General features: G+C 41.0%; 1 protein-coding gene across 1 annotated transcript in view; it reads right to left on the bottom strand.

Moving 5' to 3' along the window:
- Positions 1-22,741: 22,741 nt before the first annotated feature.
- LOC308335260 (netrin receptor UNC5D-like) overlaps positions 22,742-25,041 on the bottom strand; it is a gene marked incomplete at its 3' end in the record, with an annotated part of 124,024 nt that continues 121,724 nt past the window's right edge. The window contains exons 11-12 of the mRNA XM_080792278.1: positions 23,697-24,161; positions 22,742-22,884 (exon numbers count right to left, since the gene is read on the bottom strand). Coding sequence (XP_080648404.1) covers positions 22,742-22,884; positions 23,697-24,161 — 608 coding nt within the window. The remainder of the gene's footprint in view (positions 22,885-23,696; positions 24,162-25,041) is intronic.

The following is a 25,041-nucleotide window of genomic DNA, read 5'->3' as shown; positions in this document are numbered from 1 at the left end:
CACAGTTTAGTAAAGTGCAGTTGTGCAATTCAAAAGTGAAATTACATCATGTAAAGTACAACCATCTTATGTGCAGGTCACAGGGATAGGAAATAGCAATTCCATCTGATGATCCCACAGGGATGTACGTTCTCTCAGTCCCAGGAAGGGAAAACAGATCATAGTCTGCCCCTTTAGGCAGTTGTCTTTTCCAAAGGAAACACTCAGTGTGCGTGCGTTTGACATTGACCCAACCAGACCAAAGGAAATCATTTCATTTTGTTGAATGAAATAAATCCTGACTAAAGTGCAGATCAACCATTCACAACAACTCTCTCAAATAATACAAAACTGTGCCCCACTGTGGTGTCCTGTTGACCAGCACTGCATTCTAGAAACTAGCACAACCACTGCACTCCCACAGAATGGGACAGGGAGGGAAGAGAGCATTTTCTCAAAACCTCTTGCAAAACAGTACACTTAATGTCTGTAGTTGTGACTTGTTATGAAGCATGCACATTCATACAGGCCCTGGCCATTTGTGCCAAGCGCCATTTAGCGGTTTCTTCTAAACACTTTTTGCTACTACTCCAGACAGATTTTGTCTCACATAAATTGGGCCTCATTAGCTGCATGGGCATACAGCAGATTTGGATTCGGTTCAATTCAATTTTATTAAAGTGTCAAATCACAAGATTAAGACACTTTACATGTAGAGCAGAGACCCAACAGAGATCCCACCCGGAGCAAGCAATTTTGCATCATTCAACATGTGTGGCATAAATTTACAAGATTTAACTTCAGCACTAAATAAGCACAATTTCAGAAATTCGACCAATCTCCCAAACAGCTGAAAAGATGACAACATTTGAAAAGAAAGGAACAGTACAAATACAACCTCACGGACAAGAGAGAGATAATGGTCAATTCATGGCCGTAGGCTGCAGAGGCGTATACTGTACGGCGATATGTGTCCGAGTATTATAATGTGCAAGGGCATGATTGTGACTGTCTCTCACATATATATATATACGATTTATATAGCGCTTTTCTAGGTACCCAAAGTCGCTTTACAGAAAGAGTACAGACATATTTATTAGAAAACTATTTAAAAAGGTTTAAAAGGTTAAAAACTAGAAATCAAAATCAAAAGAGGGACAAACAAGAAGGGGTGTGTCAGTGTGTGTGTGGGGGGGGTTATGTAGGGAAAGCCAGTTTGAAAAGGTGGGTTTTGAGTGTGCTTTTGAACATTTCGAGGGTGGGGGCAGCTCTGATGTGAGTTGGGAGTGAGTTCCAGAGAGAAGGGGCAGCCACTGCAAAGGCCCGGTCTCCCCATGTCCGTTTGTTTGATTTGTGGGGTTCCAGTTGGTTGGCAGTGCTTGACCTGAGGGAGCGCGACCTGAGGGAGCACTTTTGTTCCACATAGGACATCCTCCTTCCCCAAGTCTCACGGCCTGCCTCGCTCATATCATCTCCAGGGAGGACCGGTTGCCCCAGTCACCAGACATTTCTAATTTGGACATGATATTATACAATGAGGTTCCAAGGGGACAGAAACCGGTTACTTTTGCATTTAGTCAGTTGCATCATTTATCTGATGCAACTCATCTGCGATGTTAGAATCACAACCCCCATAACATCCACAACGTCATCCAAACCCGAACAAACCACAGCCCACAGCCATTTCAACTAAATATAAAATGTATTTTAAATATTAATGTTGTTGTCATGTAAATTAACAGTTCACAGTTTGGGTGTCTGGAGTTAATTGTTCAGTTTCTAGACCATGTTGTGGCGCCTTTTACTGTTCCAACAAGCTAACTCCTACCCCAACATGCATGTATGCACACAAATACATCCTATATTACAATCCCTGTAGGATCGCCTGCTCGCACCGTGGATGTTCACAATCGCGTGGAACTTCCATTTATGCCTCTGCTCTGACGTCACTCACTTTACCTCCGCGTTTTCAGCCGAGCTTCTGCAGTTTCCATTTCCATGCTGCACTTGCAGCTTCCGTTTCTCAGAAACAGTAACTGGACTATGTTTGTTTCTTTTTTTTTTAAATATCTTTTCCCTTTTTTGTAAGCTAGATGTCAGTGTACCGAAGAACCTGAGTCTAGTATATACAATCTACTAAAGTAACAAACTCAAGATTAAATCAAATAAAAATGAATGCAAAAATTCAAAGAAATATAAAAGAGTCAATTCCATTGATCCGTTGTTCCATTTTTAGACTAGGTAAAATAACTATGGGCTAAGGGTTCACTTTGTTCCAAATGGTCCATTTGGTTCCATTTGAATTTAGTCATTTAGATGAATGGCTGGATTGGAGATCCATTCCACACATGGAGCACCAGGATGAGCTACAGATGCACAGCACACTGACCATCTGGACATCTGATACGACTGATGAAACACCATGAAAACTAAATGGGAAGTCTGCTCTCCGCTGTTGCCCCTATGGGGTGAGCGGTTGAAGATGGATGGATTGATGTTATGGACGGATGGATGATGCAACAGCATGAAACTGATTCTTCTCACACATACATCAATACACCAGTAAGTTCACAAACGTTCTCATAAAAGGACCCCATTATATGTTTGGCATATCCCCATCTGAAAATATTTTGTGCCAGGGAGGAAGCCCCATGGGCCATTATAACTCTAGCCGTGGTCGGCAAGATCGACAAGTCGTTTTGGCCTTTGGACCGCACTGGGCACTGACTGACTGACACAAAACTGACTGCATAATGCATATTGTTCTTATTGCCATCCTGCTTGCTCCACCTTATCGCTACTTGCAGCTATATTTATTATTATGCCTAGTGTATTATTCTACTAATTGCAGAAAATTCGCAGAACATAATTCTGAACAGAATATAGTTGACACACATGCATGCAGGCAGGCAGAACCCAGATCAATATTACCATATATAGAGAGACTATACATTTTGAGGGGAGGGACTTTTCAGAGAGAGGTGTGACCGTTTGTTTGTTCATTATAAATAAAAGGCCTCCTATAATGTATAGCTTTATACATACATACCGAGAGACGTAAAACATGCATTTTGTGTTTTGTGTTTGTGTTGTGGTGTCCCTCTCCAGGGGGATAGAGGGACAGACATGGACAGAGGACAGCATGGATGGACTGGAGCTGGCCCAAGAACAACCAGGTACTATTTGACATCCATCGTCATGAGAGGCTTATTTCCACAGACACTAGACACAAGATTTCAGATTATTATCTCTTCATCAAGACAATAAATAATCGGGTAGAAACCTCATATGTTCAAAGTTGGACATATGGCACACTCCGTTTCGACCATGTGCGGATCTGCTACTTTTGGTGCTTTTGTGATGTACTTTTGATCTACTGTATCAAGTAGGGTGTTTATTTACGGAAAAAAAGTTGTCTGCACTTATGAGACCGGGAGGTCAGGGTTAGATCCCTGGCCAGTTCATACCAAAAATGGGACCTACCTGCTTGGCACTCAGCATTAAGGGTTGGATTGGGGAAAGTCCCTGCGACATACTAGCGTCATCTCCAGGTGGTGTACTTGTACAGTACATCAAGCTGCCTCACGCTACAGAAACAGGAGATAAGCATTAGGCTTACTACACTCTAGCATCATGATTTTCCACCAGTGGTTCCAGGTGGTCCCCATCATAGAACCTACACAATTAGAGATCAATGTCTGCCTGTTATCTCTGCTATAGGTACAACATCAATACAGCATGGAAATAAGGATAAAATCTTATCTTATTCAACGACAACACTCAAAGTTTTGTGTCTGAGAGGCTATTGTACCTTAAGAGTTGAAAACCACTGCTCTACACTCTACAGGACAGAAAGGAGCAGCGATTACAGGATCCACCCAGGGGCCATCAGACACTTTATCCTTCCTTTCTGAGCTCCAGGTAAGCTATACTGTGGCAGCTCGGCCAGCTCCTGAAAAATGCTGACTGTGTAATATGTGTATGTATCACTTCATGTTTATTACAGTAAAGCACTTTGTGAGTCTCTGTGAAAAGTGCTATACTGTATGCTATACTGCCCAGGTTTTGGTCGTGATGGGAGAAAGTAGACCCTTAAGCAGTTACTATTACTTTAAGAGAGTGTGCAGCTGAGCTGTGCCCAAGCAAGGTCACGGAGTGACAGGGCGATTTTCTATATAGTGTTGGGAAAAAGTGTGACACGTCAGAATTCTCCAGGGACGACACGCGTCGGAACTGTGCTTCGAGGGGCCCTTCGATCTGCGGACTGATATGATCGAATCTGATTCGTGATGTATACAGGTCGTATCTGCTTTCATACATTTGGGGGGGTGTGCCAGGGACCCCCGTTTGGGGAGATATGCCAGGGACCCCCCCATTTGAAGAGATATGCCAGGGACCCCCATTTGAAGAGATATGCCAGGGACCCCCAATCCCCCATTTGAAGAGATATGCCAGGGACCCCCATTTGAAAAGTTATGCCAGGGACCCCCATTTGAAGAGATATGCCAGGGACCCCCATTTGAAAAAGATATGCCAGGGACCCCCATTTGAAAAGATATGCCAGGGACCCCCATAAGAGAAGGTTTTTACAGCTATAGCAGTGACTCTCAACCCGTTTAATTTCAAGGACCCCCAGTTTGACATGCATTAGTCTATGGAGTATGGACCCCCATTTAATGGCATTTATATCTCTGGGACCCCCAATATTTATATTGTAACATCAATGATAATTTAACTTTAGAGTGTAGAAATGGAACCAAATGGACCCTAACCGCTTATTCAAATAAATATGACTTGTAACAGTATGTATTTCAATGTATTTCAATATTACAGTATTGATACTTTAGTTTACAGTACAAATTTACTGCATATTGCTAGAAGCTACATATTAAGACTCAGTGCATGCAGCTCTGCTCATCATGGGCCGACGCCACCTGGTGGTTGAATAGCCACTCCACATATTAAAATAAACCTGTGGGTGTGGCTGAGAATCTGGGGGTGTGTCTGTGGGTGTGTCTAACATAAATACCCATAGGTACCCATCAATGTCATTTTGAGATTGAGGCACAGACGAAGAGGACTGTACCGTATGTGTATTTGCTGTTCATATGTATATCACATTACCATTCAATTTGAGATAATTATGGGCAATCAATAAATGCCAGATCGTGTGAATCCATGATTTTGAGTGTACAGCCTGTTTATTGGACTATTAGATAACCCTCTCACAGGATGACGCATCATCTTTTCAGATTTCCCATTGGGGAATGCAAAAATGCCCATATTTGTTCACAAATGTCATTCATTGTGCAGGAAATGGACCAGAGCTAAATGGCAGGGACAAAATGAATTCCCTAGTGAAGGTTTCGCCTAGAAATAAGTGGTTTTACTGTTTCACAGTTTTTTCCACAGGTTTTCCTATTCACCAGTGTCCACTGGCACGAGGCTTCAAAAATGATGACTGGCAATACTACAAGAAGTTTGATATGTACAATGTGATTCATGACTGAGTTGATTTCCATAAGTGACGCAATGTACTTCTATTCGTATGATTGACCTGAGAATTAATTGTCAACCTTTTTTATTTTTCATCTTTTGGAATTCAATGTCTGCCCACCACTAACCCCCGACTACAGGTAGTGGTCTACAGTCCCCAGATTGGTGTGCCTCTCGAACGTACGTATGATAACATTAGGTTAATTGTCTACTCCAAATTTTGGGTGGTAATTGATTAATCATTACCAAGGAGGGCTGATGGGAGAAAGTAGACCCTTAAGCAGTTACTATTACTTTAAGAGAGTGTGCAGCTGAGCTGTGCCCAAGCAAGGTCACGGAGTGACAGGGCGATTTTCTATATAGTGTTGGGAAAAAGTGTGACACGTCAGAATTCTCCAGGGACGACACGCGTCGGAACTGTGCTTCGAGGGGCCCTTCGATCTGCGGACTGATATGATCGAATCTGATTCGTGATGTATACAGGTCGTATCTGCTTTCATATGTGTATTTGCTGTTCATATGTATATCACATTACCATTCAATTTGAGATAATTATGGGCAATCAATAAATGCCAGATCGTGTGAATCCATGATTTTGAGTGTACAGCCTGTTTATTGGACTATTAGATAACCCTCTCACAGGATGACGCATCAGCCGCGAGTCCATTTTTATGAGTCACGAGTAAATATCCCCTTATTATTATTTCCTACATTTAGTTTTTCATTTTAAATATCAAACAAATCAAATAATTTCATTAATTGATAGAAGTGAGGGGCAGTTAGTGCTCGAAACAAAATTAAAGTCCATTGACCACTTGGATTGCTGTAAAGTGCTCCCTGCTCTAAACAAAATAATGTCAAAGTTCATAGACTTTGCTGGCAAACGATTTACATCATAAGTGTTCTTAAACATTTAAAATCCAATAGACTTGGCTGCCATATGAGGTAAAAGCCATGCATTCGCCCCTCAAAAACATCTAAGGCTAGGTTACAAATCGAAGGCCTAGGCAACATGAGTAGGCTCTAGAGTAGACAAAAATATATCTGTCCACACGCAAGAAACGCACATGCAGGTTTTAATTTGATTTTATATTTACATTTATTGAGGGGGGTAGTAGTCTAGTAGCCAGCCCAGCCCCATAGAGCCCCATTGTGAACCCGGACATAGTACACCAAGGTTTTATGTTAAAAATGTTTAGTATGGGTCCCCAGCATTATAATATTTTTGAGGGGTGCTAGCCCCTCCTATGACAAGCTTTGTGTGTTTGTGTGAATCAGAGTGATGATTTCATTGGCTGATCACCCCAGAGATGATTTGATTGGCTGGAATGTGATGATGTATGATATCAAGACAAGAGCGCCCCTCACTTCACATGGGTGTACAGCTATAGTGTAGATTCTGTCTGAACACAAACATTAAATGCTATTGACAATGAATGGAGAAATTTACATCATGTGTCCGACCAAATCGGCCAATAAGGGACCACCATTCTTGATGATGATGTACTGTACGATGATTAGAGCGCCCTTCACTTCACATGTGTGATTTTGTATTTACATTACAATAGGCAAATTGCAGTGTCAACTCTGCAGCCACCGACGACTAGATAAGACTATATTAATATTACCCGACGTTTGCATCATAGTACGCTCTAAAAATGTTTTGTATCGGTATAGCCTATAATTATATTGTATTTTATTTATTGATAAAAAAAAACGCTCTAAAACCGGACCAAATTGCTCTAGAACCGCTCTAGACCTGCGTGTGTGCGGACTGGGCTGCTGGAGAATTGACCCCTGTAGGTTGTAAGCCAGGGATATGTCACTGCCTTGGGCTACATTTGGCAATAGGCATTTGATGGCTATATATATGGCCGTTTTTAGCCGGAGGAGTGTTTTTCGTGCAAAACTACGTGCAATGGATTCAGAAACATGACCCACAACCACCTAGTTTGACATGTCACATGCCACTTAAAGCATAATGACATTTTTAAAAGCGAGCAATGTTGTTGAGCAGCCTGCACCTCTTAGTTCACACGGGTTTCTGACACAAACCAATAACCATAAAAATTGACATTCACCTTGTTCCCTCTCCAGCTACAGTAGGTGCTAACTTGTTACCAGTTGTCCCAATATTATGATGTCACTCGACCATGTCATTCTCCAGGAAAGTCACTAAATCCAATAAATCAATAATTAAAATCTGGAAGTTCCATTTCATTTGTTATTTCATTTGTCTGCACTCACTTGATCTGTTTGGTGTTTCATCCTGTTGGTGAGGTCAGGCTTAGCTTTCAATGATCATGGTTTGAAGCACATGAGGAGCAAACATTTTCTCTGACTGATGCTGGGCTGTCTTTATCAGTCAGTATGGCTATGGTGAGCGATCAAGCTTCCCGTTTGCCCACATAGCCTTTCAAAATAAAAGCCTTTCATCCATTTCATTCCGGGGTCCGTTACAAAGCCAAACAAAAAAAATGTTTACTCTTGTCGCTGTGCATGATAGTGACAATACATCCGAACTTCACCCTTGGACAGGAGTTCCTGTTGGGTGATGCCATGCCTCAGAGAGTGGCCCGTGTCAGTGTGAACCTGGACTCTCCCCTCACTCTGGGCTCCGGTGAGACACTGGGCCTGGCACCGATCATCAACTCCTCCACTCCAATGCTAATGTCCTCCAACCTTATGGTTAGTAGGCATTTTTTGCCATTTTCTTTCTTTTCTTCATTTTTTTTACTTGTTTAATAATAAAAAGATCATATTATTTTAACTTAATTTTGAGGGGTGCTAGCCCCTCCTATATCCAGCATTTGGTGTGTATGCACAAACTTTGTCCTACACAAACATTAATTTCCCAATGTTATGTCGTAGTGTCTGAGCAAATAGACATGGGGCTCAATTTTCGTCACCGCTTATCCCTAAACTTAATTGCCTTTTTTTACTATTTTGAAAAACATGTGAGCTTGTAGACTGGCCATTTTAACTATTCAAAAATGTTTATCAAAATAGTTTAAAAAAAAAGGCAAAGAAGTTTAGGGATAAGGGGTTTAGCGGTGACGAAAATGGAGCCCAAAGGACTCTATTTTTATTTGCCATTTATTTACTAGTTTGATAAACATTTTTGAATAGTTCAACTAGCCAATCGATATGTTGAGAGCTTGTAGACTGGCCATTTTAACTATTCAAAAATGTTTTTCAAAAGAGTAAAAAAAGGCAAAGTAGTTTAGGGATAAGGGGTTTAGCATGGACGAAAATAGAGCCCATGTTGTCTGTTTTATGTCATGATGATATGTGGAGCCTAGTACCTACATAATTGTGATGCCACCGTATATATTGTGATATCATCATGATATCAGCTTGCAGCAAGTTTGTTTTTGCCCTCGATCAACCGGAATAAATAGCATAGCATTGATGGTACTCAAGTAATACAATGTGTCATCTGTTCAGGTGATAGACTTAACCTGACTGCGCCAGATGGGGGCGGTATTGATTCACAACTTCATAACACAGCCTCCATGTTGGGTGTTCAGAGTATGGGTTTTATAGCTATAAGTCTCCCATTGTCTTAAGGTTGTCTTTACAGCTCTGCAAGCTGATAAAATGACCAATAACAATAGTCATATACAATAGTATATACAACATAGGCTATACAAAAATAAACAATAAACAATATAACAATAGACTTTGTCCTTCAGAAGGTGCAGCATGTGGAACTGGCCCTGCCTGCTGTTCTACTGGATTTGCTCCGACACAGACTGGTGGAGGCCATGGACCAAATAACACAGGTGAAAAATGTTTAGCCAACTTTAGTAAATTAGTATATTTCAAATATAATGTAAATGTAAAAGAATATTAAATGTATATACTTTCAATTTGTGAGATTAATTTTAAGTATAGGCTTATTCCAGGTATACTTTTTTAAATGTTACAATTTAATATAGTTTACAGACAAAGTATACTGGTACTCAAGTTAGCCTAGCATGGCCAGACTAATATCACTGCGTAGAAATTACTCTGGAACTTCGGTGTGGAAGATATTTCCAAGGGGTGGTTACAAACAAATTCCAACATCACAGCAAAAAAGTCTCACTTTCAGTGGGCTCTGATTTGTCACCCACGACTCTAGGGTGAGCGAAATTGCCGAAATATAATTCAAATTCAGGAGTGCCAGAATAATCTCCCCAAGGATTATTTTTTCCTGTGGCAGATTTGTCTGGTTTCCAGGCTATATGCAGCGTGTAGTTCACTAACATGGCAGCCAACTTATTTGACTTCATTACCCAAGAGTCTCTGCAAGCATGTCCAGCGAGGACCAACTGGCCATCTTCGCTTTGACTGGCAGTTCTGCCTTGATGCCTTGGCAAATGTCAAGGCACCGGACTACTGTTAACTCTATCCTTACTGGCCTGTCGGCATTTGCACACGTCTTCCACTTCTGCGCTCCCTCCATTGGCTCACAGTTACAGCCCACACATAGTACAAAGCAACCAAAGGTATGGCACGCCGCACCCCGGGCCCATATCTTCAAAGCCTGATCCAACCCCTGCACTCAGATCAGCTAACACAAGGAAGCTGTCAGAACTTTCCCTAAAACATCAGGGACAACGCTCCACACATCAGACTCTATCTCCCTTTTTGCTCCCGAACTGTGGAATAAACTCCCCATTGCAGTTAGAACTGCAGACTCACTCCTAATCTTCCGCCGTAATCTGAAGAGGGGGGCATACATTAGTCTGACGTACCAATAGTCTGACATACGTGGCCATTAAGACTCACCCATGGCTTAGGTTAGGGTTAGTAATGTATTACTTTATATTACTCCTTGCCAAACGTAACTTCTTACTTATTACTTTACTTATTTTTTCTCTGCCCCAGTAATTGCATCTTTTGTCTCGCACTACACATTTATTTCCGGACGGTTTAAGGCCTGCCATCCCACATATGATTATTCACACACATGTATAAGTGCGCACCATTTGGGTATCCGCTCTAGTCTAGATCTAGACCAGATCAGCAGCATGCAATGTAACTCCATTCCAACCCAGTCTACCATCAATAAACACTCAAGACCACAATACCACCAAGGCTCGTAACTAGTTACTTTTGAAAAAAATTGTAACATATTAGTAATATTATTACTCAAAATATATTATTAATATATTCATTCCTGGAAAAATGTAATATTACTAGTAAAAAGTTACTTTAGTTACTTTCCAACACGGATAGTTCAAAGAATATGATTATTGGCATAATGGCAGAAAGTTTAGAATATTTTGCAGTCCCATTTAAAAATGTCACAAGATCGTAACGTGTACGTTCCATAATGCAATTCCAAAGATGAAAGCTGTGTTTACCCCAAGAATGAATGGCCGATTGGACCACACCCCGAAACAACCATGTGTACTGAAAATAAATTTAAAAAAATAACACGCTGACGCTGCTTAATTCAGTGATTGACCATTCAGAATCAAGCATTCAACCAAGCCGTGTAGTGCAAAACAAATAAATGACATTCTTCAAAAAGTATAATTTCTGTGTAATATGTTTTTGTCCGGTGGGTAACACAGGTGATGAGGGAGGAGGAGGCAGGTCACATGCTCATACAGAAACTACACAGGCTCAAAGCACTAAGTGATTTTCCTATGGATGGACCAGCAACAGGTAAGCAATACAGACATACCTGCCGCCTGCGTGTGTGCGTGCGTGTGTGCGTGTTTAACCCAACTCATAATTCAAACACCTTCAAGATTTTTAAAAAATGGTAAGAATGCAGATGTAGGCCTACAAGCTCGCAGCGCAGCACGAAGTGACGCACTGTGAGCTTTGTAGGCCTATAGCCTAGTGTAGTGTGTGTTTGTGTGTGTGTGTGTGTGTGTGTGTGTGTGTGTGTGTGTGTGTGTGTCTGTGTGTGTGTGTGTGTGTGTGTCACGTACTGTATAGGAGAGAGCCAGTACCGTGCTTTTCTGCTGCTGAAGGCAGTGCATACGGCCATGCACTTGCACAAGGCGGAGAAAGGGCCGCGGGTGAAAAGGGCAGCAGGGCAGCAGCAGGGTGACCCAGGGACTTCCAAACTTTGCCAACTGCACAGCCTGGACATGGACCTCACCCCGTTTGTTGTCTCCCCACCTTCCTACGACATCAAGAACTGCTACGGGCTGTGTTCCTTCCCCTTGCGGAACACCAACGACCATGCTGTCCTCCTGAACTCTGCGATCAGCGCTGGCAAGGACGTGGGACGTGCCTTGTGTTGTGTCCCTGTGAAATACAGTGGCAACAAGGTGATGGATTTAGAGAACGGCGATTTCGTTTTTAAATCCCTGTTAGTGGCAACCGAGTGTGGATGTCGCTAAATAATGGATGAATAGCTTTCGACCCTACCGAATAAAAATCCTTGCAGTGTGTCTCTCAGCAGAAACACATTTTAACCACTTGAACTCATATTGTCATATGTTTGCCTCTACATTTCGGGAGTAGGGACACTCTGTTAAATCAGTTTAATCCCGTTTCAATTATTTGTAGCGCAGTTTAGTTGTTTAGTTGTGTAGTCTCACTATAGTATGATGATGATGACTTGTTGTGATAGATACGGAGAACTGATACCATTGTACCTTGATAGAATATGCATGTTTCAGCTTTCTTTTCAATTTTTATTCAACTTAGTAAGAAATGTAGCTAAAGCACCTCTGTGTTACACTGCCACAGCATGAATAAATAACTAAGTAGATTTACTTAAGTACACATAATTTTGAGTGGAAATTTGAGTTATTTCAGGTTCAGGTTTATTTGTCATGTGTATAGTTACAGAGAATAAATACAATGTAATTTATTTTGCTCAGAGCACTCTCAGTCTTTCATACATAGGACATAAACAAACACCTATAGTGCAAGAAAAAGACAAAAAACTGAAAAGAAGTGACAAAATGCATCACATCACGACACATTGTGAGCTTGTAGATCTGCTATTTTCTAAAGATTTTATACATTTGAATACTTGAGAGAAATGAGACATTCTGAGTACTTTCTACTTTTGGTACTTTTTGGTACATTTTATCCCAAAAACCTTTAAATCCGGACATTAACTAGTAGTACTGTAACTGATTAGTTTGATTATTTCTACATTGCAGTATTGCAAGTAAAGTAAGTAAGTAAAGCAATGCGAGTAATTTTTCCACCACTGATGATTCCACACTCGATAAAGGCTCAGGGCTCACTGCAGTATTGATACTTTTACTTAAGTAAAGCATGTGAGTAATTGTTCCACAACAATCATTAAAGGCTCAGGGCTCACTGAAATGATTATTATTTCACAGTAAAATATCATTGAGAGCCTAACGCTGTTGTGCAGACTTTTCTTTTTTGATGGTAACTCAAAGAGGCAATTTATTGGATTGTAAACAATACTGTATGAGCTCAGCAAGGTTATAATCATTTTTTACTCTTCTAATTCGGTTAGTTTTAATTATTTTTAGAGTTGGTTTGCTAGTTTTTATTTAACGCTTAGTTGTAGTTTAGTTTGTATTAATTTTAGTGTTATGTAATAACTCAACAAAGGATACCATTTAAAAAATATATTCAGTTACTGTTGGAAAGTCCTCAAGTGAGTGAAGGGCCACACATTGGACTATTGAATACTATTCATGCTAATACTGGAGGGATGAATTTGTGACTACTTTATAATAGTGTCAACTATTTAATTACATTTACTAAAAACATAGAGCTGATCTACAAGCTCAAGTTGTTGTGAGCTTGTAGATCTGCTATATGTGGTGAAGAGACTTACAGTACTACTTATCCATAATTATATTTGCCATGCACTATGGTTACATTTGTACACTCAGTTATTGGGGTATGTGGCCTCTAATGCATACCAAACCTGGGTACTTTAAATATTGGTTCCCAACCTTTTCATACTGAAGTACCACTCCACCTCAGAAAATATTTGGCTCTCCAAGTACCACCATAATAACTGCCTTTTTTGTTCCATTCCTAAGCCAATAATGCTGCTGCTCTGACAAAACTCTGTTTCACTAATCAGCACAACTGATGATATTTCTAATGTGATTAATCCGTTCTCCAATCTTCTATTAACGGCTAGGTGTGCTGTCATGCTCATTTCAGCACGGCTGGATAGCCTATTTCAACCAATTGCTTGGTCAGAAGAACTACCTGTAGTAATATAAACATTTCATTCCACTTTTTTTTCTCCTTTTTTGGGCGCCTCCTCTGTGTACCACCAGAGGGGGCTCAAGTACCACCAGTGGTACTAGTACCAGTGGCTGCTTTAAATGAACAGAAGCTAGACCATCCAAATCAACTTTCTTGTATGTTCTCTGGTTGTAATTATTTGTACATGTAGGCCAGGGGTGCCTACTAGCAGTAGATCAAAACTGCAGGTAGATCACATGACATGACCCTAAAGATATATTATATATAATATATATATATATATATATATATATATATATATATATATAAAACTTTTTGGCTTCTGCCACTAATTTTGATTGAATGATAATCAAAAAGGGTCTGTCAGCTCAAACCCACAGTGCAATATTTTTATTTCAAGAATGTTGCTGTGCACAAACGTCGGTAGCATTACAAATTAAATACAAAAAAACCTGACTGTATAACGGTACCAGTACAACGGTACCAGTACAACGGTACAACTATACACTGACAAACTGACTGTATAAGTCAACAAGTTCATATGACCAGTGAGTGGAAGCAAGCAACTATTATTGCTCCAAATTGCTGTAACATAGGCTACATACAGTAGCGATCAGATTATTTGCAGCAATTCATTATCCAGAGTTGAGCAATGTACAGTACTGTGTATGTGTGCACTGCACTAGCAGCCTCTTAACTGTTGTCATATTAAAATAGTAGCAGCACATCATTAATATATTTTATTTGGTTGGATATATATTCCAAGGTTGTATTATAATATACACTATACACAGTATAGGCTATTTGTTGACTAGTGGGAGACAAACAGTAGCCTACAGTAGACCACAACAAAACACTGCAGCAGATAGCATAAATCTGCAATGTTGAATAGGCCTAAATCTTTTTTGATGGGGTGCATACTTAGTTTAAACTAGTCATTGGTTAGACATGGGTTAAGGACAAGGTTAGGTTTAGGTGTGCTGCCCCGTGGGAGGTTAGGTTTACGGTGAGGGTTTGAGATAGGTTGTAGTTGTAGGACTAATGACTGGTCTAACCAATGACTAGTCTAAACCAAAAACTGTCTAAACTAAGTACTGCACCCTTTTTGATTGAAATTGTTGATAATGTTGTAGCTACAGTATAAAAATAAATTCATATAGCCTAGCAATACTATCAATCATTTATTTATCTGGCATATCGTGCTCCCAATCCAGTAGGCCTATGTTGTTGTTGAAGAACCACCACGACCAGTGTTTCATAAACTTACTTGTGTAGGCTACATTTTGCCCCCTTCCTCCTCATCATGGGCCTTTCTTTTTTCCCCCTTTTTCTTTGTGGGTTGGGGTTGCGATTTGGATCCATATTTAACGTTAGTTTAGTTTTACTTTTTGTTTTGTCGAAATTAATCAATCGCCTTCTTTCTCTCTTTCCTCTCGTCTCCACCACACTCCACACGTCGTGTTGTGGACTTGTGGTGCGTCGATGAATGGGCGGGCGAGAACAGTAGTGCCAAATGAAATCAAGCAATCACGCGTATTGATTTCTCCGGAAAAAAAACGTTGATAGACCCTCATTTTGACAAATCTCCAGCAGAAAAGGCACGTTGCTTTACTAAGGAAAGAAAGTAATCACTTGCAAGTGAAGAAAGTAGCGCCTCATAACATGTCTACAGTGGATTTTATGAAACAAATCGTGCTGACAATTATACCTAAACATGAGAGAGATGTGCCATATACCGGTATGCGCACGCACGATGATTCCATTCACACCTCTCTCTCTCTGCATCCTCTCTCTCTCTATCTCTCTCTCCTCACATGACCATGAAATGGAAAGCAAAATACAGCACGATATAGTTTCACATGCGGCTATGCACACACCACGCATAGACTTGTTGGTTATAGGCTATCTGACCACTATACAACATGCTGTTTGTGGATCATCAGTCTATCTGTCCGCTTTATACCGCTGCACAGTGCACCTTGTCAGTGCGGAGAGCGCTCTCCGTGCAGGTGCTGAAACTTTTTTCCTGTTGTATTCCACTATTCCAGGAATTTCCTGAATTGTAACGTGTGGGGATCTGTCACGGGGCAGCCCCTGCCCTTGGACAATATCAAGGACCTTGCAAATAGACCACACAGTTAAGTCAACTTGATCAATTGACAAACAGCTGGACTGGAAGTAACGGTTTTATATATATTGTACACATGACATTTTTAGTAACTAATTAACACAATGGTTGGAAGAGTTTTAAATGTTTATTTGTATTTATTGACACTGAAGTTGCATTGGTATGTCACCTGTCTTCGCTGGCACTCCTCTCTAGATTGGAGGGTGCCAAGTACTGTAGAGGAGGAGGGGTGTTTGTTCCTGTCTGTATTATGTTTGGTCTTGTTAGTAAATAACTAGTACTTGCGCACGATATGTTTTAGTGTCGGGAGGATTAAAGGTAATGCTCCTATGTATACAATACATGTATGTAATCACAAACACAAGTATAGTCATTACTGAGATTTGACAGTTTGTAGCGTGCAGTTCTAGTTGTCAATGCGTTTAAAAAACAAACATTGAACTAAAGACAAACGTTAAACCTCTGTATATAGGAGGGGCTATAGCACCCCCTCAACAAAACATCTGCAGGTTTTTAAATTACGGGTGAAATAGATACCCCCTGCCCTGTTGGCAAACATTGATGCTTCATGCCTAGTTGGCATGCATGCACACACATTGATGTCCATTTCTCGGCTGGCATGCAGACACACAGACAGGAGGATTAAAGAGCTAAGACTAATGGCGGACAGGCTTTAGCACACAGCATATAAGCTCCATGGCTTGATGGGGGCTTATAATTCTGTTTTGGTCGGCCCCCAGTGACAGATTAGCAGAGCTGAGCTGCTCTTGGCCAGGGGCCCCGATACAACAAGCATCGATGGATGGATGCTGGATGGATGGATGGATGGATATGGGACCACCATCAGTCATGCAGCTGGCAGTGGTGGAAAAAGTTGTCAAAAAGTATCAATTCCACAATGTAGAAATACGCCATTAAAATATACTTCAAGTTCCAAAAGTATAATAATCATCACGCATGCAGGAAAAGTTTTCAAAATGTATAAAAACATTTTGAAAATAGAGTAAAAAGTGAAATATTTGCCTCTGAGATGTAGTGGAGTAAAAGTAAAATGATTGACAAATTTGGATAGTAAAGTTAAAGAAATCATACTTGAGTGCATGTATTTAGTTCCTTTACACCACTGGCAGCTGGGCTTGGCTGGATTCCTCTCATGGAGGAGTCTCCCTATGGGAGGAGTACATGATATGGTCCGGTTGTCACTGGACCGGGAGGCATACTATGGTCGGACGGAGCATTGGTTCGAGGTGCGTTGGGGGTCGGGGTCGGGTTGGGGTTAAGTTTAGGTGTGCTGCCCAAGGGGAGGTTAGGGTGAGGGTTTGAGGTAGGTTGTCGTTCGGACCAATGCTCTGTCGGACCAAACACATGAACCCCACTGGACCGACATGCTCATTCTCAGGCCAAAAGGACACACCATGTGATGCAATCACACAAACGGTGCATGGATTTTTATGAAACAAATGCAGTTTGAAAGAGGATGATTCAAGCTTTCCCTATACAGCTGCAAGGTTGGCGAGTTTAATACAAGCAGATTGTTGAGTCCGGAAATGCAATTTGGATCAATGGGATGTGAACCTAGCTGTCTTTAATGGAGAACTGGCTATATGAATTGTACAGCTGAAGGGAGGATGGACATCGTCCAATTGTCTAGTATTTTAAGTGTAGGAAGCATATTTTAATTTGGTAAGTTAAAGTGAATTTATAGATGAAAGAAACAGGACATTGCCATTTGCCATGCTGGCTTGTGGTGGACATTTTTGCCAATTTTTTTTTGCCACAGACGTATACAAAATATTAGCCTACCAGAAACACAGATCAGTTGGCCCTGAGTTGTCATACGAGGTCTGTAACTCTGAGAGTGTATGGAACCAAATTGACCTGTAAGAGTCCATTTGTTACATGTGTACACTCAGTTAAAGCTCTTTACAAATTAAACATTTGAGAACCACTAGCCTACTAGTTAAATAACAATCAGAACCAAACATTGTAGATCTTCTATTTTCCAAAAATCAAGTAGGCTTAAGTAATGCATTGCTCAAAAAGGGGGAAAATGTGTATTCCTCACCCAAACTTCAACTCAGGATTCCGGAGGCCACAGCACTTTGTCCAAAAGCTCTGAATTGATGCAGAGCTCAGAAAATGTTCCTTGACCAAACCTTTCTTCTTCAGATCTAAAATCGTTCCAGCCCCACAACCCTGTGGTTTATCAATTCATGATTATGGTTTAGTATTGGCCTTAAAAGAGTGTCTTTGACAAACAAACACTCTTTTTGTTACCTAAAATGGAACCCCTTGGCCAGCATGGCTGCCTCACTTCCTGTACTTTTATAGCTGTTCCTGGTACCTCACTTCCTGGAATTGTTGCTAACATGCATTTTCCCCACAGCTCCCCCTATGATCAATTTCAAACCTTGTCAACAGAAAATGAATGACCATGGTCATTAATTACACAAAACAAAACATATTTTCCGTACACTACATTTCGGGGATAAATATTCAACCATATTTTTAACCAATAATATCCCCTTGTATCCCAGTATGTTATGTAATTTTCTTTCAATACTCATACCAGGACAGGAAATACATGTCTTTACACAGTGGCAGTGTCACAGTTGGAGTCCTAAATCAGTGTTATATTCTGCAGAAAACCTGGAGATTTGACATTCAGTAATTGGATCTTATGATCATGGTGTGTTAAAAAGAAATAGAAAAGAAAGGGCATGGGCAAGACCAAGTCTTTGCGACATCAATATGTCTGTGTACGGACATATTGATGACCCCTGAACAGTATTGTAGTCTGTACTGTGTTAATTTCATAGATGAAACAGAGGAGCAGACTTGAGTAAGCCTACATAGATAAAAATAATCTGAGCTTGAATAATTAATTATTGAATAATTCATAATTAATTGAATAATTAATTATTCTTCCCATGTGTCTCTGCATGCGGCTGACAGGTAGATGGCAGGGTTAACACTCTGGGCTCTTCAAGCAGAAAATAATTGTGACACAACGACCTCCAAAATGATGTATTTGACCGCATAGCCGAATCTGAAAATGTCCTGTGCCAGGGACCCCCAGAAGACAATTATCCAAAATGTGTTTCTTTATAGCTAAAATAAATCTGACATGGATTCTTTCCCGGTTTTAATGAGATAGGTAAAAGTAAAAAAGAAAGAAAAGTATATAGAGAGAAAAAGGCGGGGACCTAGTATACAGTATATCACAAAAAACATAATCACCATTACACCACTAGACATCACAGTGTAAAAGAATAATGCAGTGAAAAATGTCCAAGGCAGTTCAGTTCAATAGAAAATCTTTTATTAATCCATAGCAAGGAGTTTAAAAAACACACAGGTGACCAATGCGTTTTGGCCCGGAGGCCTTCATCAGGGTCCCCTAGTAATGACAGTGTCACACTGTCATTGAATAGTGCCCACAATCATCTTCACATGACATCACTTAACAGAATTCACCTTAAATTACTTATTTTGTATCAATTACACATGCCATGAAGTTGCTCAGTAGGAGTTTGAGTCTCTTATACCAGAGAGGCCATCACATTAATTCGCGTAGAATGCCACAAAAACAAATCTCCGTTAATTCAAGGCTTCATGGCATGTGTAACTGATAGAAAATATGTCATTTTATGGGTGAACTACTCCTTTAACCCATGCGTGATTACACATTATACATACCAAATAGAAAACTGAACAATAAAATACAATACATCAGGTTGGAACACAGAACCCAAATGGGAAATTAAATAGGATCCACATAGCATCAATTGCATGACAACATACTGGCTGAGTAGCCCGTTATTAGTGAAATGGGGAGAAGTCAATGCCATCATTAATACCAGGGATTAAGGGAATGTTGTCACTTTAAGCTTGATTATAAAAAAAAAAACCTTAAAGGGAAACTACCGGTAGGTACATTTAGCTTTAGCCTATTCTTTAAATGTATGTATATAAATATTTTAGCCCTCATTTCCATCTACCAGCCACTATATTATTGTGCTGGGGCATTTCCTTGCAGAAAGACACATCCCTCTGGCTGTATTTTGGTTTTGTTCCACTGTTTATGTGGACATTCATCCCGTGCAGGGACGTGCTATTCTGTGAAGGGAGGGATGAGCTCAGAGCTCTTAATTGATCCCTTTGAACTTCAGCATAGAACACTGAGAAGTGTTCTATGCTGCGACATACCAAAGCCTACACGGGTTGTGCAGTCAACGTGCTGTGATTGGCCAGTCGCTGTGATTGACAGCCTAACCCTAACCTCAGTAAAACTATACCTAACCCTAACCTTAACCTCAGTAAACTCTACTTGCCTGGGGGCTTGGTTATAAGCACAACCTGTGTAGCTTCTGTGCTAGTTAGTGATCTCTCCGTTTGATTCCTGTCAGAGAGAGGAGGGGGGAAGTGTGTTTCTACACACAAAGACTTGCCTATTGTATCCCTTTAATAACCATGATTATTTGGATTTGTGTGTCCAGCTTGTAGTGTTCTGCGACGGGGTAGTTGGTATTCCCAATCGCCACTGCACATTTATACTCACCAAATCTGTCTCTAAGTCTGCGTGTAGTGCATCCAATGGCTGGTTTGCGAGTAGGGATGTCCCGATACACTTTTTTTGTTTCCGATACGATCCCGATACCACAGTTTCTGTGTTAGCCGATACCGAATACCAGAGAATAATATTTATAGCAATACAAAAAGAAAAAAGATCTTATTTTGAAGTCCACCGACTGGGAATAGTGTTATATCGTGTTGTTTATAGCAGACTCCTCACTCAAATGTGCACTTGCAGTTTGGGCAACTTCAAAGCAAAGTCTACATGCCCCAACATTTTATTTACCTGCCATAGTGTCAACCCCTTGTGTCGGATCACTGGTTAGACTGGCATATTCACCGATACCGATATGACCCAATAATGATCAAATATCCTTTTATCCTTAATATCACTTTTTGAGTGGGGGCAAGCCTGAAAAAGCCAGGGAATCAGGAATACAGGTTTTAAATCAGGATCACTCTGTATAATACACATTTTTATTTATTTATTAATATGCTTGATATCATCGGCAAATGTACTGTACTGGGTCGTAAAACAAATCTCTCCGGACGGCCACTTTTTCAAAAGAGACTTCTCCTTTCTAAAGATTTAGCTTTGGCATAAGCATGGATCTGTGAGCCACTTTTATAACCCCTTTGTTCTATAACCCCTTATTAGTCAAAGTCATTCTGAGTCACATATTCTCCGTAGTCTCCGAGGCGGTCCAAAGGGCATGTTGGAGATGACACTAGAGGGATGGAAGCTGTCTGTCCATAGAATAGTATTATTACCTTTTTTTTAATACTGCCATTGGCAGACTTTGATATCCTATTAAATTCATTTCTGCTTTGCTATATTCCAAGGTCAGACGGTTGAGTTGATGAATCGATGAGTAGAATTGTTCCTCCCATAGGCCCAAGAAGAGTCCTGCATCACTGCATGGGGGCACAGGCTCCCTCCGTCCATGGGCGTCCCATAGGCCCAAGAAGAGTCCTGCATAGCTGCATGGGGTCACAGCTGGCTCCCTCCGTCCATGGGTGTCCCCTTCTCTTGTCTGTAAAGTTGATCCTGAAATAGAAAGACATGTTTCTGAGTGTCCATTCTGCCAATGACACAATGCAGTCACTAGGGGGCAGCATGCATTCCAAATCTTTGCTGTAAATACCAAAAACATGGCATGGATGCACCTGGGATGGGATGTATTCCTCTGTGATGTATCCCAAGGTCATCGGGGTTTGCGGTCTCTCGAACATCATACCCCTCACTCAGGCGACCCAGCCGGGGTGATCAAGTCCCGACTTACGTCCCAGTAGCTACCCTCAATCAGTCCCATTAGGGAAAAACCAGAACTACACAATCCGTTGCTCCGGAATTACAGGGGGGCGGGGACATTCGAACATGGGGCTAAATATGTATTTTACTTTTTACAAAATTGTATAGTGATTTTATTTATTTATTATTTACTATAGTCCTACTAGACCCCAAGAAATTACATCTGGCCACAAAAGATCACGGGATCTATTGAATCTGAAGGAGGAGGTGACAAACTGACATATTGAGCCTACGACACAGTATGGCATCGCCCCAGTACTCACATTCAGTAGATCCTGTGATCTTTTGTGGTCAGATATCATTTCCTAGAGTCTAGTAGGACCATAGTAAATATTAATAAAGAAAAAAAAAAACGTATTAGCCCCATGTTCGAATGCCCCCGCCCCCCTGTCAAAAATAGCTAAAATCCTTAAACGAAAGAAAGCAGCAAAATAAAAAAAGAATTAACACTTATCTTTTACTTTCTCTAATAACCTAAAACATTCACTTTGGTTAAAAAAAAAAAGAGTTGTCCTTTAACATCAGGTCTTTATGGGGTAAGTGATATTTTTTGATTAAAGCTGTGTATTCAGTTAGTAATCATTGGTTGTGAGTGCATATTTTCCAGGGGGTTTGAGATCAGTGGACTGTATTGTACATTGACCCTTACCCCAAACCACTGTGGCTCCTCCCTGATCAGCCATCGTAACCACCAAGTTGTTGTCCTAGAATAGCCAGGTTCTCCTCTTTTAAGGTTGAATTTCCGTTGCCTTCTGGTCCCATCCTGAAAACGTTTTACCACATTATGCATTACCTTTTTTCCCCTCTCTCTTTTCGTAATTGCATTTAAACAGGCATTGTTGATTGGAAAGAACATTGATTTGGGATTGAAAGGGCTGTAGGCTTTAGCCTGCTCAGTGAAGTTCTGGAAATAGTGTTGTGAGGATTGTACCATGCTTTTAAATGTAGATTCCTAGAACTAGAACAAATCAACTTTTGTTGATTAAAGTTCATTTGTGGTATATTATGTTAAGAAAGTCCTTTAGATAGAGCAGCCATGCAGGCATCAGAAAGTACTGTACCTGATATATGTATCACCGTCTGGTTCACTGTGTGGGTCCGGTGCTGCGTTCCCGTAGCCGGTACCGGTCTCGGTCGTCCGAATGGTGTTGAGTGAAGCGTCCGCTTCCTCCTGCCCCCCCTCGTCTTCCTCCTCTTCCTCGGAAGTTTGTGGTGTTTGTTCGGTTGTCTAAAGAAACAACAAAAAACAGAAGTGATAATAAAGTGCTAATATGCAATGTGATAATGCACAACCTCAGCCAAGTCCATTATTATCAGCTTGTTCTGAATGCACTAAAAGTGCATTCAAAAGTGAGATTTATTTTTGTTATTTATTTGTTAGTTATTTATTTTTAGTTTATATTTGAGTAAAAACTGCAAAGAAAAGCTGCATAACAACTTTCTTGTCCAACAAACACGTCCTACTACCATGTGTTTATTATAGTTTAATCAATCAAGAGCATTGATATAAGATGTTAATGACAGTTAAGGATTTATTTTTTGCCTGATTTTAACCTGATTTTATACTTTGTCGTATGATGGAGTCTACAAAGCAAGGTCTTCACAGGTCCAATTTAACCGACCCATACCCAAATAGACGTAAAAAGTCGAAGCTCTTGTTGTTTACACAGTAGCGCTGCTACTTCATTACTAAAGTCACGTGACGCAAGGCACACAGGCAGCTGCCAGCCACTGGCCGGAGGAGAAAAAAAAGGGGGGTAGGAGCGGGGGTGATTGACAGCTTTCAAAGCCATTCGCCAGGTCCACTCGGGACAGGTATTAATGGAACGGTCATTTCACTGTCGGCACCCGAGACCCGAGACATAAGGTAGCAGTTCCGACCCGGTCCTGGAGTCACTTGTTGTGGATGGAATTGGAAACGTGACCGAGCTGGGTCCGAGTCGGATCACGGGTATTTTCGGGTCTCGAATTTACCCGAAGGCTTCTAGCCGGGGATATGTCTCAGGCATATGACACGGATAAATTCAGCATTAGACTTACCTGTGTTGGGTATCACCATCCTGCCCTCTGTCGTTTTGTGGTGAGTTGTGAAGTGGCCTGAGGAGACCTGGGCGGTGAATAGACTCTTCTCTCTTCTGCCCAGGGTGGCATCTACCCCCATTGTTCTGTAGTCTGGTGCCAGGGTGGCATCCACCCCCATCCTGCTGTAGTCCGGTGCCAGGGTGGCATCTACCACCATTGTGTTATAGTCCGGTGCCAGGGAGGCATCTACAACCATTGTGTTATAGTCCGGTGCCAGGGAGGCATCTACCACCATCGTGTTATAGTCTGGTGCCAGGGTGGCATCTACCCCCATCGTGTTATAGTCTGGTGCCAGGGAGGCATGTACGCCCATCCTGCTGTAGTCTGGTGCCAGGCGTCGGGGCAAGGTTTGGGAAGGGTGTGACATGATGTGGTACTCTGCTCTCTCTGCCACCCCCAGAGACACCATGAAGGAACCCTGACCTGATGGTAAATAAACACGCAAACATTCACATCATGAAATTATAAATACCAGTGAACTTAATCTCACAATTCCTTCCCTCCAGAATAATACCATTTTAAATATACTGACAATCGTCATTTCCTCCTGATGAAGACCTTTCATAAGCGAAACATGTCGGCAGTTGCCTTTTAATAAAATAAAGGCTTTTTCCTCTTTTTACTGAGTGCCCCGTTTTTTTCTGTCTTGATTCCGTTTGATCCGTGTGAGCACCTTTTACATGTTTTTCCTATAGTCATGTATTTACCTCCTGTGAGCACCTGGTTATTCCTGTTTTTTTTCAAACATCATGTTAAGTTTGACATCAGCTTTTTAGCCTTGCTAGGAGGGACTCTAGAGGCTACAGCATATTCCTTGTTTCAGCAAGCCCAGATCAAAATGATGTAATTGCAGAGCAAAAGAACATTGGGCAGTGCCTTACTGATGTTCGGCAAGACACTCTTCCCAACCATGGGGGAAGATTGGTGAAAATAGTGTCCTATTTATAGTTTTGTTCTGCTTCCAAAGTAAGAGTAGCGAGTGCAGGACTCCAATGAAGCCAGTGTTGTTCAAACCATGTTGGTCCCACATTTTGTGAGAGAAATAAGTATCCAGGTCTATGAAAAGTGAAAACAAGCCCAAAAGAAGCAACTAGGCAGTGTGACTTGTGTGATCTGCTGTTTTCAAAAGAATCTTGGAAAACATTAGAAAAATGTGGAATGTGGAAACACCGCAGACGAGTACATACCAATTGGGGGTTCTTAATTGACATGAAAATGTGTGAGAACGACTGGTTTAAACATTAGTAAACAAGCTAGCCGAGCATTATGATTTACTGATAAGAGCATTGGAAATTATTTCTAT

The sequence above is a fragment of the Protomyctophum bolini genome, assembly GCF_963924005.1.
Source record: "Protomyctophum bolini genome assembly, chromosome: 20".
Taxonomy (NCBI): Eukaryota; Metazoa; Chordata; class Actinopteri; order Myctophiformes; family Myctophidae; genus Protomyctophum; species Protomyctophum bolini.
The sequence above is the reverse complement of the archived record's forward strand: the minus strand, read 5'-3'. Positions and strand labels throughout refer to the sequence as shown.